Genomic DNA, 14,231 nt, shown 5'->3' with positions numbered 1-14,231 from the left:
AAGTTTTTGAGGAGGTGACAAAGATGATTGATGAGGGGAGGGCGGTGGATGTTGTTTACATGGACGTCAGTAAAGCCTTTGACAAGGTGCCTCATGGCAGACTGGTACAAAAGGTGAAGTCACACGGGATCAGAGGTGAGGTGGTAAGATGGATACAGAACTGGCTCGATCACAGAAGGCAAAGGGTAGCAGTAGAAGGGTGTTTTTCTGAATGGAAGGTTGTAACTAGTGGTGTTCTACAGGGATCTGTGCTGGGGCCTCTGTTATTTGTAGTGTACATAAGCGATTTGGAGGAAAATGTAGCTGGTCTGATTAGTAAGTTTGCGGATGACACCAAGGGTGGTGAAGTGGCAGATAGTGCTGAGGATTGTCAGAGGATACAGCAGGACATAGATAGGTTAGAGACTTGGGCAGAGAAATGGCAAATGGAGTTTAATCCAGGCAAATGTGAGGTAATCCATTTTGGTAGGTCTAACATAGAGGAGCAATATACTGTAAATGGCAAAACTCTTAGGAATATAGAAAGTCAGAGATCAGGGCGTACTGGTCCACAGATCTTTGAAAGTGGCAACACAAGTGGACAAGACAGTCAAGGAAGCATACAGAATGCTTGTCTTTATTGGACGGGGCATCGAGTATAAAAACTGGCAAGTCATGCTGCAGTTGTAAGGCCTTGGTAAGGCCGCACTTGGAATATTGCGCACAATTCTGGTCGGCACACTATCAGAAGGATGTGGAGGCTTTGGAGGGGGTGCAGAGGAGGTTTACCAGGATGTTGCCTGGTCTGGAGGGTGTTAGCTATGCGGAGGCTGAATAGACTCAGATTGTTTTCATTAGAAAGACGGAGGTTGAGGGGTGACCTACAAGATTATGAGGGGCATGGATATAGTGGATGGGCAGGCACTCTTTCCCAGAGTGGAGGGGTCAGTCACTAGGTTTAAGGTCCATGGGGCAAAGTTTAGAGGAAATGAGCGAGGCAGATTTTTCACACAGAGGGTGGTAAGTGCCTGGAACGCGTTGCCAGCGGAGGTTGTGGAAGCAGATACATTAACGGCGTTCAAAAGGATCGTGACAAATACATGTATAGGATGGGTATAGAGGGACCCAGCACTAGGAAGTGCCTAGGGTTTTGGCAAAGGTTGGTATCATGACTGGTACAGGCTTGGAGGACCGAAGGGCTTGTTCCTGTGCTGTATTGTTCTTTGAAAAGGCCCATTCAGTCACCCTCAACTTGGTTACACAGGAACACGAGGAGGCCAATTCAGCCCATCTCTAGTCTGTTAAAACAGGAACAAGAAGGCAGTCTAACTCTTTCCCCAAGACTTCCGGGTCGCGGCGATGCGGAGCTAAGCCGCGCGATTCGGCAGCTCCCGCGAAAACTGACTTTTGGGCCCGCTAACGGAGCCCCAACGGCATTTTTTTAAAAAACCAACCCGTGGGGAAGGAAGGAGAAAGTGCCCTACAGACCTGCATGGATCGGACCCGCAGCGAAACGGCGAAAAAAGCGGCCCTGGAGCAGCGGGAGAAGAAAGAAGAAAAAGGAAAAAACAAAATGGCGGCGCCCACGGACCGAGAGGAGATGAAAGAGTTCATCAAGTGCTGCTTCGAGGAGCTGCGTAAGGAGATGGTGGCGCCTATACTGGCAATGGTGGAAAAACTTGGAGCAACCCAGAAAGCCCAAGAGGTGAAGATTCAGGAGATCCAGGAAAAAGTGAGTGAGAACGACGACGAGCTCGTGGGCCTGGCGGAGAGAGTGGAGCGGCACGAAGCGCTGCACAGGACGTGGGCGGGAAGACTCGAAGACCTGGAGAACAGATCAAGGAGAAACAACTTGAGGATCCTGGGTCTCCCAGAAGGAGTGGAGGGGGCCGATGCCGCGGCATATGTGGGCACAATGATTGGACGCTGATGGGTGCGGAGCCCCCCCCGGGATTGCTGGAGCTGGAAGGGGCACACCGAGTGCTAGCGAGGAAGCCCAATGCAAAAGAGCCGCCAAGGGCGATGGTGGTGAGATTTCACCGGTTTACGGACAGAGCGAGGGTCCTGAAATGGGCCAAGAAGGAACGGAGCAGCAAGTAGGACAATGCGGAGATCAGAATATACCCGGACTGGAGCACGGAGGTCGCTAAGCGGAGAGCGGGTTTCAACCGGGCCAAAGCGGTGCTGCACCGGAAAGGAGTGAAATTTGGAATGTTGCAGCCAGCGCGACTGTGGGTTACACATAATGGCCAACACCACGACTTCGAAACGCCCGAAGAGGCGTGGACCTTTATACTAGCTGAAAAATTGGATTTGTGTGGGAGGGGGGTGTTTGAGGGTTGAAGTATGATGGTTGTTGTACATAGGGGGTCAACCACGTGCAGGAAATGCTATGTGGGCTGGGGGAGAGGGACAAGGCCACGACAGGAGCTGCGCCATGGGGGGCGGGGCAGGCTTTGGAAGGCGTGGGGTTGTCTTTCCCGCGCGCGGCAAAAAAGGCGGGAAGGGGATGTACATTGATTGGGAGATTCCCACACGGGGGGGTTAAAGGGATGGCGGGGGAAGCCGGGGTCAGCTGACTTACGGGAGGGATATGGGGGGAGCAAAAAAGCTAGACGGGGATCTAGCGGGGGGGAGCGGACGGGGAGGGGGTGGAGAGGGGGAAGGGGGGGGGAAAGGGTTGCTGCTGCACTGGCCGAAAGAGAACGGGACACAGAAGACGTGGCTGGGATGGGGGTCCCCCGTCTGGGGGACTGGAGGGTGAGGGAGATGCGGACAAGGGACTGGCCCAGAAAAGGAGATGGCTAGTCGGGGGGGGCTCGAGTGTTCGCGCACTTAAAGGGACTGAAGGCAGATGTGGCAATGCCCCAAGAGATACACCTGAAGGTGGCGGACCAGGTCAGGTTAAGAAAGGGATGGGTAGGACAGGTATTTCACTCGGAATTGGACGCGAAGAATAGAGGGGTGGCAATTCTGGTGGGAAAGCATGTGTCATTTGAGGCCAAGACTATCGTAGCGGATAATGGAGGGCGATATGTAATGGTGAGCGGTAGGTTGCAAGGGACGTGGGTGGTGTTGGTAAACGTATACGCCCCGAACTGGGATGATGCGGGATTTATGAAGCGCATGTTGGGGCGCATTCCGGACCTGGAGGTAGGAGGACTGATAATGGGAGGGGACTTCAATACGGTGCTGGACCCAGCACTGGACCGCTCCAGATCAAGGACGGGAAGGAGGCCGGCGGCGGCCAAGGTACTTAGGGGGTTTATGGATCAGATGGGGGGAGTGGACCCATGGAGGTTTGCAAGACCGCAGGCCAGGGAATTTTCTTTTTTCTCCCACGTGCATGAGGCTTACTCCCGGATAGATTTCTTTGTTCTGGGCAGGGCGCTCATCCCGAGAGTGGAGGGGACGGAGTATTCGGCCATAGCCGTTTCGGACCATGCCCCGCACTGGGTGGAACTGGAGCTGGGAGAGGAGAGGGACCAACGCCCGCTGTGGCGGCTGGATGTGGGACTGCTGGCCGATGAGGTGGTGTGTGGGAAGGTGAGGGGGTGTATTGAAAGGTACTTGGAGGCCAACGACAACGGGGAGGTGCGAGTGGGGGAGGCGTTGAAGGCGGTGATCAGGGGAGAGCTGATCTCCATCAGGGTTCATAGGGAGAAGATAGAGGGAATGGAAAGGGAGAGGTTAGTGGGGGAGATCTTGCGAGTGGACAGGAGATACGCAGAGGCCCCGGAGGAAAGATTACTTGGGGAAAGGCGACGGCTCCAGACGGAGTTTGACCTGCTGACCACGGGCAAGGCGGAGGCACAGTGGAGGAAGGCGCAAGGGGTGACTTACGAGTACGATGAAAAGGCTAGTCGGATGCTGGCGCACCAGCTCCGTAAGCGGGCAGCAGCAAGGGAAATAGGGGGAATCAAAGATGGAATGGGAGCCACGATTCGAAGTGCAACGAAAATAAATAAGGTATTCAAGGACTTCTATGAAGAGCTGCACAGATCCCAGCCCCCAGCGGGGGGGGAAGGGGGGATGAGGCGATTCCTGGACCAGCTGGGGTTCCCGAGGGTGGAGGAGCAGGAGGCGGTTGGTTTGGGGGCACCAATTGGGTTGGAGGAGTTGAGTAAGGGTTTGGGGAGCATGCAGGCGGGGAAGGCCCCGGGGCCGGACGGGTTCCCGGTGGAATTCTATAGAAAATATGTGGACCTGCTGGCCCCGCTACTAGTGAGGACCTTCAACGAGGCAAGAGAGGAGGGAACCCTGCCCCAGACAATGTCGGAGGCTACAATCTCCTTGATTCTAAAGCGAGACAAGTATCCACTGCAATGTGGATCGTACAGGCCGATTTTGCTCCTCAATGTGGATGCTAAGCTATTGGCGAAGGTACTGGCCACTAGGATTGAGGACTGTGCCCCGGGGGTGATTCACGAGGACCAAACGTGATTCGTAAAGGGCAGGCAGTTAAATACCAATGTGCGGCGGCTCTTAAACGTGATAACGATGACATCGGAGGAGGGAGAGGCGGAGATAGTGGCAGCTATGGACGCGGAAAAAGCCTTTGACCGAGTAGAGTGGGAGTACCTCTGGGAGGTATTGCGCAGGTTTGGGTTCGGGGGAGGGTTTATTAGATGGGTTAAGCTCCTTTACAGCGCCCCGGTGGCGAGCGTAGTGACGAACCGGCGGAGGTCGGAGTACTTTCGGCTGTACCGAGGGACGAGACAGGGGTGCCCCCTGTCCCCCCTGTTGTTTGCATTGGCGATCGAACCCTTGGCCATATCACTTAGGGAGTCTCAGAAATGGAGGGGGATAGTCCGCGGGGGAGAGGTGCATCGGGTATCGCTATATGCGGATGACCTGCAGCTATACGTGGCGGACCCAATGGAGGGGATGGTGGAGGTCATGCAGACTCTGAAGGAGTTTGGAGAGTTCTCGGGCTACCAGCTTAATGTAGAGAAGTGAGCTTTTTGTATTACAGGCAGGGGACCAGGAAAGAGGGATAGGGGACCTGACGCTGAGGAGGGCGGAGAGGAGTTTTTGGTATCTTGGGATCCAGATAGCCAGAAGTTGGGGGTCCCTACATGAACTGAATTTGACGAGGGTGGTGGAGCAAATGGAGGATTTTAAAAGATGGGACATGCTCCCGCTCTCGTTGGCGGGTAGAGTGCAGTCGGTCAAAATGGTGGTCCTTCTGAGGTTTTTGTTCGTGTTTCAGTGCCTCCCCATCGTGATCACCAAAGGCTTTTTCAAGAGAGTAGGTAGAAGTATTATGGGGTATGTGTGGGCAAATAAGACCCCTCGGGTTAGGAGAGGGTTCTTGGAACGCAACAGGGACCGAGGGTTGTCTTTGCCAAACCTAGAGAGTTACTACTGGGCAGCAAACGTGGCGATGATCCGCAAGTGGGTCATGGAGGGAGAGGGGGCGGCATGGAAGAGATGGAGATGGCGTCCTGTAAAGGAACAAGCCTGGGGGCGTTGGTAACGGCACCGCTGCCGCTCTCGCCGACAAAATACACCACAAGCCCGGTGGTGGCGGCAACACTAAGGATCTGGGGTCAGTGGAGAAGGCACAGGGGTGCAATGGGAGCATCGGTGTGGTCCCCGATCAGGGGTAACCACCGGTTTGTCCCGGGGAAGATGGACGGGGCGTTCGAAGGCTGGCATCGGGCGGGGATAAGAAGAATGGGGGACCTGTTCATTGACGGGACATTTGCGAGCCTAGGGGCACTGGAGGAGAAATTTGAGTTACCCCCGGGAAATGCATTTAGATATATGCAGGTGAGGGCTTTTGTGAGGCGACAGGTGAGGGAATTTCCATTGCTCCCGGCACAAGAAGTTCAAGATAAGGTGATCTCAAGGGCATGGGTCGGGGAGGGCAAGGTGGCGGAAATATACCAAGAGATGAAAGAGGGGGAAGCGCTAGTAGAAGAATTGAAAGGTAAATGGGAGGAGCTGGGGGAGGAGATTGAGGAAGGGCTATGGGCGGATGCGCTAGGTAGGGTTAATACCTCCTCCTCGTGTGCCAGGCTCAGTCTGATACAACTTAAGGTGGTTCACAGAGCGCATTTGACGAGGACAAGGCTGAGTAGGTTCTTTGGGGTAGGGGATAGATGTGAAAGATGTTCAGGGAGCCCGGCGAACCATGTCCATATGTTTTGGTCATGCCCGGCATTGGAGGAGTTCTGGAGAGGTGTGGCGGGAGTAATATCCCAGGTGGTGAAAGTCCAGGTCAAGCCAAGCTGGGGGCTAGCAATATTTGGAGTAGTGGATGAGCCGGGAGTGCAGGAGGCGAAAGAGGCCGGAATTCTGGCCTTTGCGTCCCTAGTAGCCCGGCGAAGGGTCTTGCTATTGTGGAAGGAGGCGAAGCCCCCCAGCCTGGATTAACGACATGGCGGGGTTCATAAAATTGGAGAGAATTAAATTTGCTTTGAGAGGGTCTGCACAGGGGTTTGACAGGCGGTGGCAACCGTTCCTAGAATATCTCGCGGAGCGTTAGAAGGTCGATCAGTAGCAGCAGCAACCCTGGGGGGGACGAGAGATTGTTCGAGGGGATGGACGAGTGGGAGATTGTTCAAGGGGATGGACGAGCGGGAGATAGCATGGAGGGTGGGGGTAAACGGTACGTGCGGCCAAGAGCCAGTGTATAAAGCTATGTAAATATACCATCTTGCCATGTATATATCTTGCTCAGGGAGATTTTGCGTTATTTTGTTACGGGGGGGGGGGGGGGGGGGGGGGGGGAGGTATTACTGTTTGTAAGGGGAAAAATTGTGTTGTTAAAAAATATATTTTTTTAAAAACTTTCCCCAAGCCTGTTACACAGGGACTATTCAGCCCCTTGTGCCTAGCACACGGGAACAGGAAGCCCATTCAGCCTCTCGTGCCTGGTACACAGGACCAGAAAGCCCATTCAGCACCTCCCTCGAGCCTGTTACCCAGGAACAGGACATTCAGCCTGTCTCGCAACTGTTACACAGGAACAGGACTATTCAGCTCCTCGTGCCTGGTACATAGGAGAGGAGGCCCATTCAGCCCCGCTCGAGCCTGTTACACACAAACAGGAGGCCCACCAGCCTTCAACCCTTCAGCCTGCTACACACGAACAGGAGGCGATTCAGCCCCTTGTACCTAGCACACAGGAACAGGGGAAGATCCATTCAGCCCCTCTCGATCCTGTTACATCAGAACAGGAGGCCCATTCAGTCCTCCCTCTTGTTACAGAGGAACAGTTGGAGGCTCATTCAAACCCCCTCTCGAATGTTTTATAGGAACAGGAGACCCATCCAAACCCCCACCCCTCGTTCCTGGTACGCCGGAGCACGAGGAGACCCATTCAGCCCCTCTCCAGCCTGCTACAGAGGAACAGAAGGCTCATTCAGCCCCTCGTGCCTGGTACACAGCAACAGGAGGAAGGCCATTCAGCCCCTTGTGCTTGATACACAGGGACAGGAGGTCCATTCAGCCCCTCACCAGCCTGCTACACAGCAACAGGAGGAAGGCCATTCAGCTCCTCGTGCCTGGTGCACAGGAAGAGGGGGTCCATTCAGCCACTCGCCAGCAGGGACAGGAGGCCCATTCACCGCTCTCGAGCCCTTTCTGAAAAAGATTTTCAGAGTACCCAATTATTTTTTTTCCAATTAAGGGGCAATTTAGCGTAGCCCATCCACCTATCCTGCACATCTTTTGGGTTGTGGGGGTGGGACCTATGCAGTCACGGGGAGAATGTTCAAATTCCACTCGGACAGTAACCCAGGACTGGGGTCGAACCCGGGTCTTGGCGCTATGAGGCAACAGTGCAAACTACTGCGCCACAGGAACAGGAGGAGGCCTTTCAGCGACTCTTGAGCCGGTTACACAGAAAAGGAGGTTTATTATAGAACAAAGAGATCTCAGTACAGGTTCGTAGTTCCTTGAAAGTGGGTCACAGGTGGACAGGGCGGTGAAGGCGGCATTCGGCATGCTTGGTTTCATTGGTCTGAACATTGAATATAGGAGTTCAGAGGTCTTGCTGAAGTTGTTCAAGACATTAGTAAGGCCACACTTGGAATACAGGTACAATTTTGTCTTTTAAAAATAGTTTAAAAGTTACAAGGTGTCATGGGAGTGCCCCTTTAAGAAATATTTTTGTCTTATCACATGGCTTCAGTGATGTCATTGCGTGAGTGGAATTGGGCTGTGGGAGTTGGTTTTACTGGTTTTGGAGATGGTTTGTGGCTCTGAGTTTTTAAACTTTTGTTTTCACATTTAGCTGCTGTCGACTCAGACAGAGAAGTATTTTGGCCTGTCTCTCTATTTTCAATTTTAAAGAGTTATTCCAAGGAAGAAACCCAATTATTATAGTTACCTACTGTTTTGGGGAAAAGGGTTTTTTGGTTTATGGGATCTTGTTATTGAAATGGAACAGTTAAGGGGGAATTTATTGAGGGTTACACATAGATTACTGTACCAGTGTAGGTTTTTATGTTTGTCCTTGATAATAATTCTTACTGTGTTATACAAATGTTAACTAAATTCGTAGAATAAAGCTTGTTTATGGATTAAAAGGTCTAAGAACTCAGTTGAATAACACCTGAAAGGCAGACCCTTGTACTCATCGTAGCCAAAATCAATGAACAGTTGTAGGTCAGGTGGACTCCATGATATACTTTGGAGTTTTCTAAACCTTGGCCCATAACAATGGTTAAGATGGGTATAGAAGAATATGGGCCAAATGCGGGCAATTGGGACTAGCTTAGTGGTTAAAAACTGGGTAGCATGGACAAGTCCGGCCGAAAGGCCTGTTTCCATGTTGTAAACTTATGACTCCCTTTAGCCCCTCTCAAGTCTGTTACACTGAAACAGGAGGATGCCCATTCGGCCAGCCAAAACCCTCTCGAGATTGCCACGCCACAACAAATATTACACACGAAAGCTAAGGAAATAAATTAATTTTTATTACGTATATGCAGGACTCGAAGACATGGTTTGACTGTTCCTTCAGATGGAGGAGGGACCAGCGACGAAGCAATGCCCGCCACAGTCAATCAGCCCAAAACTCCACAAACCCACCATCTCCATCTCCAGGCTTTCCGATGAGGCGTCCGAGCCCAGTGTCAGGTCAGCTATTCGACTGTGAAAGGCTTGGTCCCTCCTTGTGAACTCCAGACAAGCCCAAAGACACAACGATTCCTCAGCGAGTAACAGGGCGTGTGGGCCAGGCCCGGCCCAGAGCACTGCCCCAACCACATTTCCTCAGGAAACAAGGAGGCTGTCCGGTGCTTCTCAAACCACCCCCCAGGCCTCCTCGAAGGCCGTACATATCTTGGCACACGTCAGGGCGGCAGAGAGCGGGTAGCTGCTGATGGAAACTTGCCTCTCAGTGTAGTCAACGTTAATCTGAAAAGGAATGTCGGGGGAAAAAAAAAAAAAAAAAGAGGGTCACTTAACCGACTGAAACACATCTCGCAGATGTCAGAACACACAGGGCAGGGGGATCCATTTCAGGATTCATACAGGGTTATGGGGAGAGAGCAGGACATTGGGATTAGTTTGCGATTGATACAGGGCTTTGGGGAGAGTATGGGGCATTGGGATTAGTTTATGATTGATATAGGGCTATGGGGAGAGATCGGGGCAGTGGGATTAGTTTGTGATTGATATAGGGCTATGGGGGGAGAACGGGGCAGTGGGATTAGTTTGTAATTGATTTAGGGCTATGGGGAGTGCGGGACAGTGGGATTAGTTTGGGGATTGATACAGGACTATGGGGAGTGCGGGATAGTGGGATTAGTTTGGGGATTGATACAGCGCAATGGGGAGAGAGCGGGATAGTGGAATTCGTTTGGGGATTGATACAGGGCTATGGGGAGAGAGCGGGACATTGGGATTGGTTTGCGGATTGATACAGGGTTTTGGGGAGAGTGTGGAACAGTGGGATTAGTTAGTGCTTGATATTTGGATTTTGTTGATTGCCACATGTACCGAGGTACAGTGAAAAGTATTTTTCTGCGAGCAGCTCATGAAAAGAAAAGGAAATAAAAGAAAATACATAATAGGGCAACACAAGGTACACAATGTAACTACATAAACACCGGCATCGGGTGAAGCATACAGGGGCGTAGTGTTAATGAGGTCAGTCCATAAGGTCGTTTCGGAGTCTGGTAACAGCGGGGAAGCTGTTTGTGAGTCGGTTTGTGCATGTTCTCAGATTGTTTTCAGCGGAATAGTGGGATTCGTTTGGGATTGACACAGGGCTATAGGGAGAGAACGGGGCAGTGGGATTCGTTTTGGGATTGATACAGGGATGAGGAGAACAGGACAGTAGGATTAGTTTGTGATTGATACAGAGCTGTGGGGAGGGAATGGGGCTGTGGGATTAGTTTTGTGATTGATATAGGACTATGGGGAGTGTGGGACAGTGGGATTAGTTTGGGGATTGATACAGGGTAATGGAGATGAGAAAGGCAGTGGGATTACTTTGGGGATTGATACAGGGATAGGGGAGAGCACGGCAATGGGATTAGTTTGGGGATTGGTTTAGGGCAATGGGGAGAGGCGCAGTGGGATTAGTATTGGGCTATGGTGACAGAGCGGGAGACTGGGATTAGTTTGGACATTGATACAGAGCATTGGCGAGAGAGGGGAGAGATGGATTAGTTTTTGGGATTGATACGGGGCTATTGAGAGAGAGGGGGGTAATGGGATTGGTTTTGGAATTGATACAGGGCTATGGAGAGAGCGAGGGACAGTGGGATTAATTTGGGATTTGATACAGGGCTATGGGGAGAGGTCAGTGGGATTAGTTTGCGATTGATTCAGGGCTATGGGGAGAGAGCAGGTCAGTGGAATTAGTTTGGGATTGATACAGGGCTATGGGGAGAGAGTGGGGCAATGGGATTAGATTAGGATTTGATACAGGGCTATGGGGAGACAGAGTGGGGCAGTGGGATTAGTTTGGGATTTGATACAGGGCTATGGGAAGACAGAAGGCCCTACTGAGCCACAGGGCTATGGGGAGAGAGTGGGGCAATGGGATTTGATACAGGGTTATGGGCACAGAGCAGGGCAATGGGATTAGTTTGGGATTTGAGACAGGGCTATAGGGAGACAGAAAGCCTTACTGAGCCATGTGCAAAAGCTCCAATGACAAACACTGCAGACTCCTCCTTTGGAACCAGATCCTGGAGCCTCACTACTTCGTCAGTGTGGAACGTTGTTCCGATCTTTCGACATCCAACGGGAAGATGATCAGTCACTGGATTCTTAATAATCTGTGGGAAGGGAGGGGAAACCAATGTTGACAAGCCTCCATTCATTTTGCAAGTATGAGACTGCGATCCATATCACTCTTCGACGGTTAAATTGCCTTTAAACTGGGTGGCACATCGGCACAGTGGTTAACACTGTTGCCTCGCAGCTGCAGGGACCAAGGGTCACCGTCTCTGTGGAGTTTGTACATTCTCCCCGTGTCTGCGTGGGTTTCCTCCGGGTGCTCCAGTTTCCTCCCAGTCCAAAAATTTACAAGTCAGGTGGACTGGCCATGCTAAATTGCCCCTAGTGTCCAAAAGTGTTAGGTGGGGTTACTGGGATAGGATGGAGGCGTGGGTTTAAGTGGGGTGCTCTTTCCAAGGGCTGATGCAGACTCGACAGGTCGAATCGCCTCCTTCTGTACTGTAAATTCTATGATTTGCTACCTCTCTGCCCAGCAGTCCAGTCAAGAAATATATTTCTACAATCGACCTCTCCCTCAGTACTGGCCCTCTCCGACAGCGCAGGGCTCGCTCCGTACTGACCCTCCGACTACTCTCAGTACTGACTGTCCCCCTCCGACTGTGCGGCACTCCCTCAGTACTGACCCTCTGACAGTGCGGTGCACACTCAGTACTGACCCTTCGAAAGTGCAGCACCCTCTCAGTACTGACACTCCACCCTATTTGCTCCCCCTCCCATGCCTGACCCCGAGTGATCAGACCCTTCAGCATTCCATATTAATGTCACGCTGTGATTGCAGCTGCCAACAAGGGGTGGCGCTGTGATGTTATCCGTTTACATGGGAAAATTTAAGTGAGTAAAACGGTGTTTTTCAAATTTTATTTCCGGGGACCCATTTTTACCAGCCGGCCAACCTTCGGGACCCACGCTGGCCGACATTCGCGACCCACCATTTTCTCTGACCTTTAATGCGAGATGTGAGCCTGCTTGGTTCTCATTACTCGTTTGCTGCTGACAAAATGGAGGAATCGCAATTGTGCCCAAAGCACGTGACATCAACGTTCGGGGGAGGTGCTCTCTGCCTCCCTTCAGGCAGAAAGATTACATTGAATTTTTAAAAAAAATCTTCTCCTGCATCTCCATTTGCACAAATTTGTGCGCAACAGCTGGCTTTTAATAATGCCGGCTGCGAGTTGCCTTCAAAATGACAGCTGCGACCATATTTTTAAAAAACGATGAGCGGGCACGCATGCGCAGTGCGCCCACATTTTTTTATATGGTCGCAGCCATCATTTTGATGGCCGCTCACAGCCGGCATTGTAAAAGCCGGCTGTTGCAGCTGTTGTGCGAATTCGCGCAATCGGACAGTTCCGCAACCCTCCCAACCCCCGCCTGCAACCCACTTGCGAGTCGCGACCCTGACTTTGAAAATACCTGGCCTAAAGCACCGAGCGATGTGGGAAAGCTGAACACTTAAGTTCTGGATGTACCACGGCAGGGGTGGGGTCTGGATGGGCATTCACCGTTTGCTACATACCTTCAGGAGCTTTTGTGGGCCGTCAGCCGCGCGGACGCTCAGTTTGTGTAACAGCTGCACTGGAAGATGAAGAGGCAGTTATTCAAGTGAGTGAATAAATGTCCTCACCGTGCCCCACACTTCCCCTCCCCCTCTCACCACTACACCATGAACAACGAGCCAAGGCGGCACTGCCAACTTACCCATTAGACCGCAGAACCTGTCGAAGGTGCGGGGGATGCGGGTCTGGGGGTTAATTTCGATCAGAACATTACGCTGCGTGTGGACGTAAACTTGGAGAAGACCGGCGCGGTTCAGGGGGCTGTCCATCAGCATCAGGAGACTCTGCGAGGAGTGGCAGATAGAAAGGAATGAGTGTGTGGCCAAGGGGGTGTCGTACAAGGAGAGTCAAGATGGGGATTGACATTACAAGGGGTGGCTGGGGGGATGTCTGACCTGGTGCGCGATGTCCGGGCGGATGCTCCCCGGATCGCGGTTGTGCTTCTGCAGGAGTGACCGGTGTTTGTCACAGTTCAGGAGCTCGAATGACTTCCCAACCTTAGTAGTGAGAGAGAGCAGAGGGCAAGGGTCAAAGAGTCCTCACTCCCGAGTCCTCACCTCTACCCGCTCCCCGGACTCCTCGTATTCATTATGCCCCACTCCTCAAAAGGTCCACCTACAAACCCCTCCCTCCTCTCAGCCCAAACCCTGCCCCCTCTTGCCCCCTCCCAAAACCCACGTCCTCTCTTCCCAAACTCCTCCCACTCATTCCTCTCGCCCCACCCCTAACCCCATCTAACCTCCCAAAATCATCATCCCCCACTCCCCAAAGGTCGGCCTACAAACCCCTCCCGCCCCCCAAAAACCCACGCCCTCTCATCCCAGACCCTCCCATTCAGTCCTTTCGCCACACCTGTCCCCCCAAACCCGCCCTCTCCCCCGCCGCCCCAAACCCGCCCTCTCCCCCGCCGCCCCAAACCCGCCCTCTCCCCCGCCGCCCCAAACCCGCCCTCTCCCCCGCCGCCCCAAACCCGCCCTCTCCCCCGCCGCCCCAAACCCGCCCTCTCCCCCGCCGCCCCAAACCCCTCCCGCTCTCGTTGTTCTACCTTCACCGTCTCCAGGGCTGCTCCCTCCAAGATGACCAGCAGTCTAGCCTCATGCTGCCTCCCCGGGCGCCCCCTAAGCACAGTTCCGGGTCCTCCGCGCCCTGGGTCCTCCTCCCTCTCCTCCTCCAGCGGCCGCTTCCTCTTCTTGCTCCCTTCCGCCGCCATCTTGAAAGCTCTCAGCATGGCCCGGTGGAAGCGGAAGTCACGCAAACCAGCCCCTTCCGGTTGTAAGGTGCGTCTGCCATCTTGGTGTGGGTCATTCCCTCACCTCATTTGTTGTAATGGGGCATCGGCCATCTTGGTGCGGGGCATTTCTAATTGTCGATATGTCGGCCATCTTAGTGCGAGGACTCCACCCATTGTTTAAAACGAGTATGTGGGACGCTCAAAGCTAGTTCCATTCTCTCTCCACAGATACTGTCAGACCTGCTGAAATTGTCCAG

The 14,231-nt window shown here is 52.9% G+C and overlaps 1 protein-coding gene across 1 annotated transcript; it reads right to left on the bottom strand.

Moving 5' to 3' along the window:
• Window positions 1–8,888: 8,888 nt before the first annotated feature.
• emg1 (EMG1 N1-specific pseudouridine methyltransferase) lies at window positions 8,889–13,984 on the bottom strand. The gene is made up of 6 exons (XM_072478707.1): window positions 13,789–13,984; window positions 13,139–13,240; window positions 12,886–13,027; window positions 12,704–12,762; window positions 11,076–11,225; window positions 8,889–9,351 (listed from the first exon to the last, which is right to left on the bottom strand). Exons 1-6 carry the CDS (start codon window positions 13,969–13,971, stop codon window positions 9,238–9,240), a joined length of 750 nt encoding a protein of 249 aa, XP_072334808.1. The 5' UTR covers window positions 13,972–13,984; the 3' UTR covers window positions 8,889–9,237.
• Between the last annotated feature and the right edge of the window lie 247 nt (window positions 13,985–14,231).

This window comes from Scyliorhinus torazame, chromosome 16, assembly GCF_047496885.1.
Source record: "Scyliorhinus torazame isolate Kashiwa2021f chromosome 16, sScyTor2.1, whole genome shotgun sequence".
Classification (NCBI taxonomy): Eukaryota; Metazoa; Chordata; class Chondrichthyes; order Carcharhiniformes; family Scyliorhinidae; genus Scyliorhinus; species Scyliorhinus torazame.
The sequence above is the reverse complement of the archived record's forward strand: the minus strand, read 5'-3'. Positions and strand labels throughout refer to the sequence as shown.

Coding starts and splice junctions, on each gene's coding strand:
- emg1 (XM_072478707.1), bottom strand. CDS start 13,971: ATGCTGAGAGCTTTCAAGATGGCGGCGGAAGGGAGCAAGAAGAGGAAG. Junction 13,028..13,138: donor GCCCGGACATCGCGCACCAG/GTCAGACATCCC, acceptor CACTCCTCGCAG/AGTCTCCTGATGCTGATGGA. Junction 12,763..12,885: donor CAGGTTCTGCGGTCTAATGG/GTAAGTTGGCAG, acceptor TTCATCTTCCAG/TGCAGCTGTTACACAAACTG.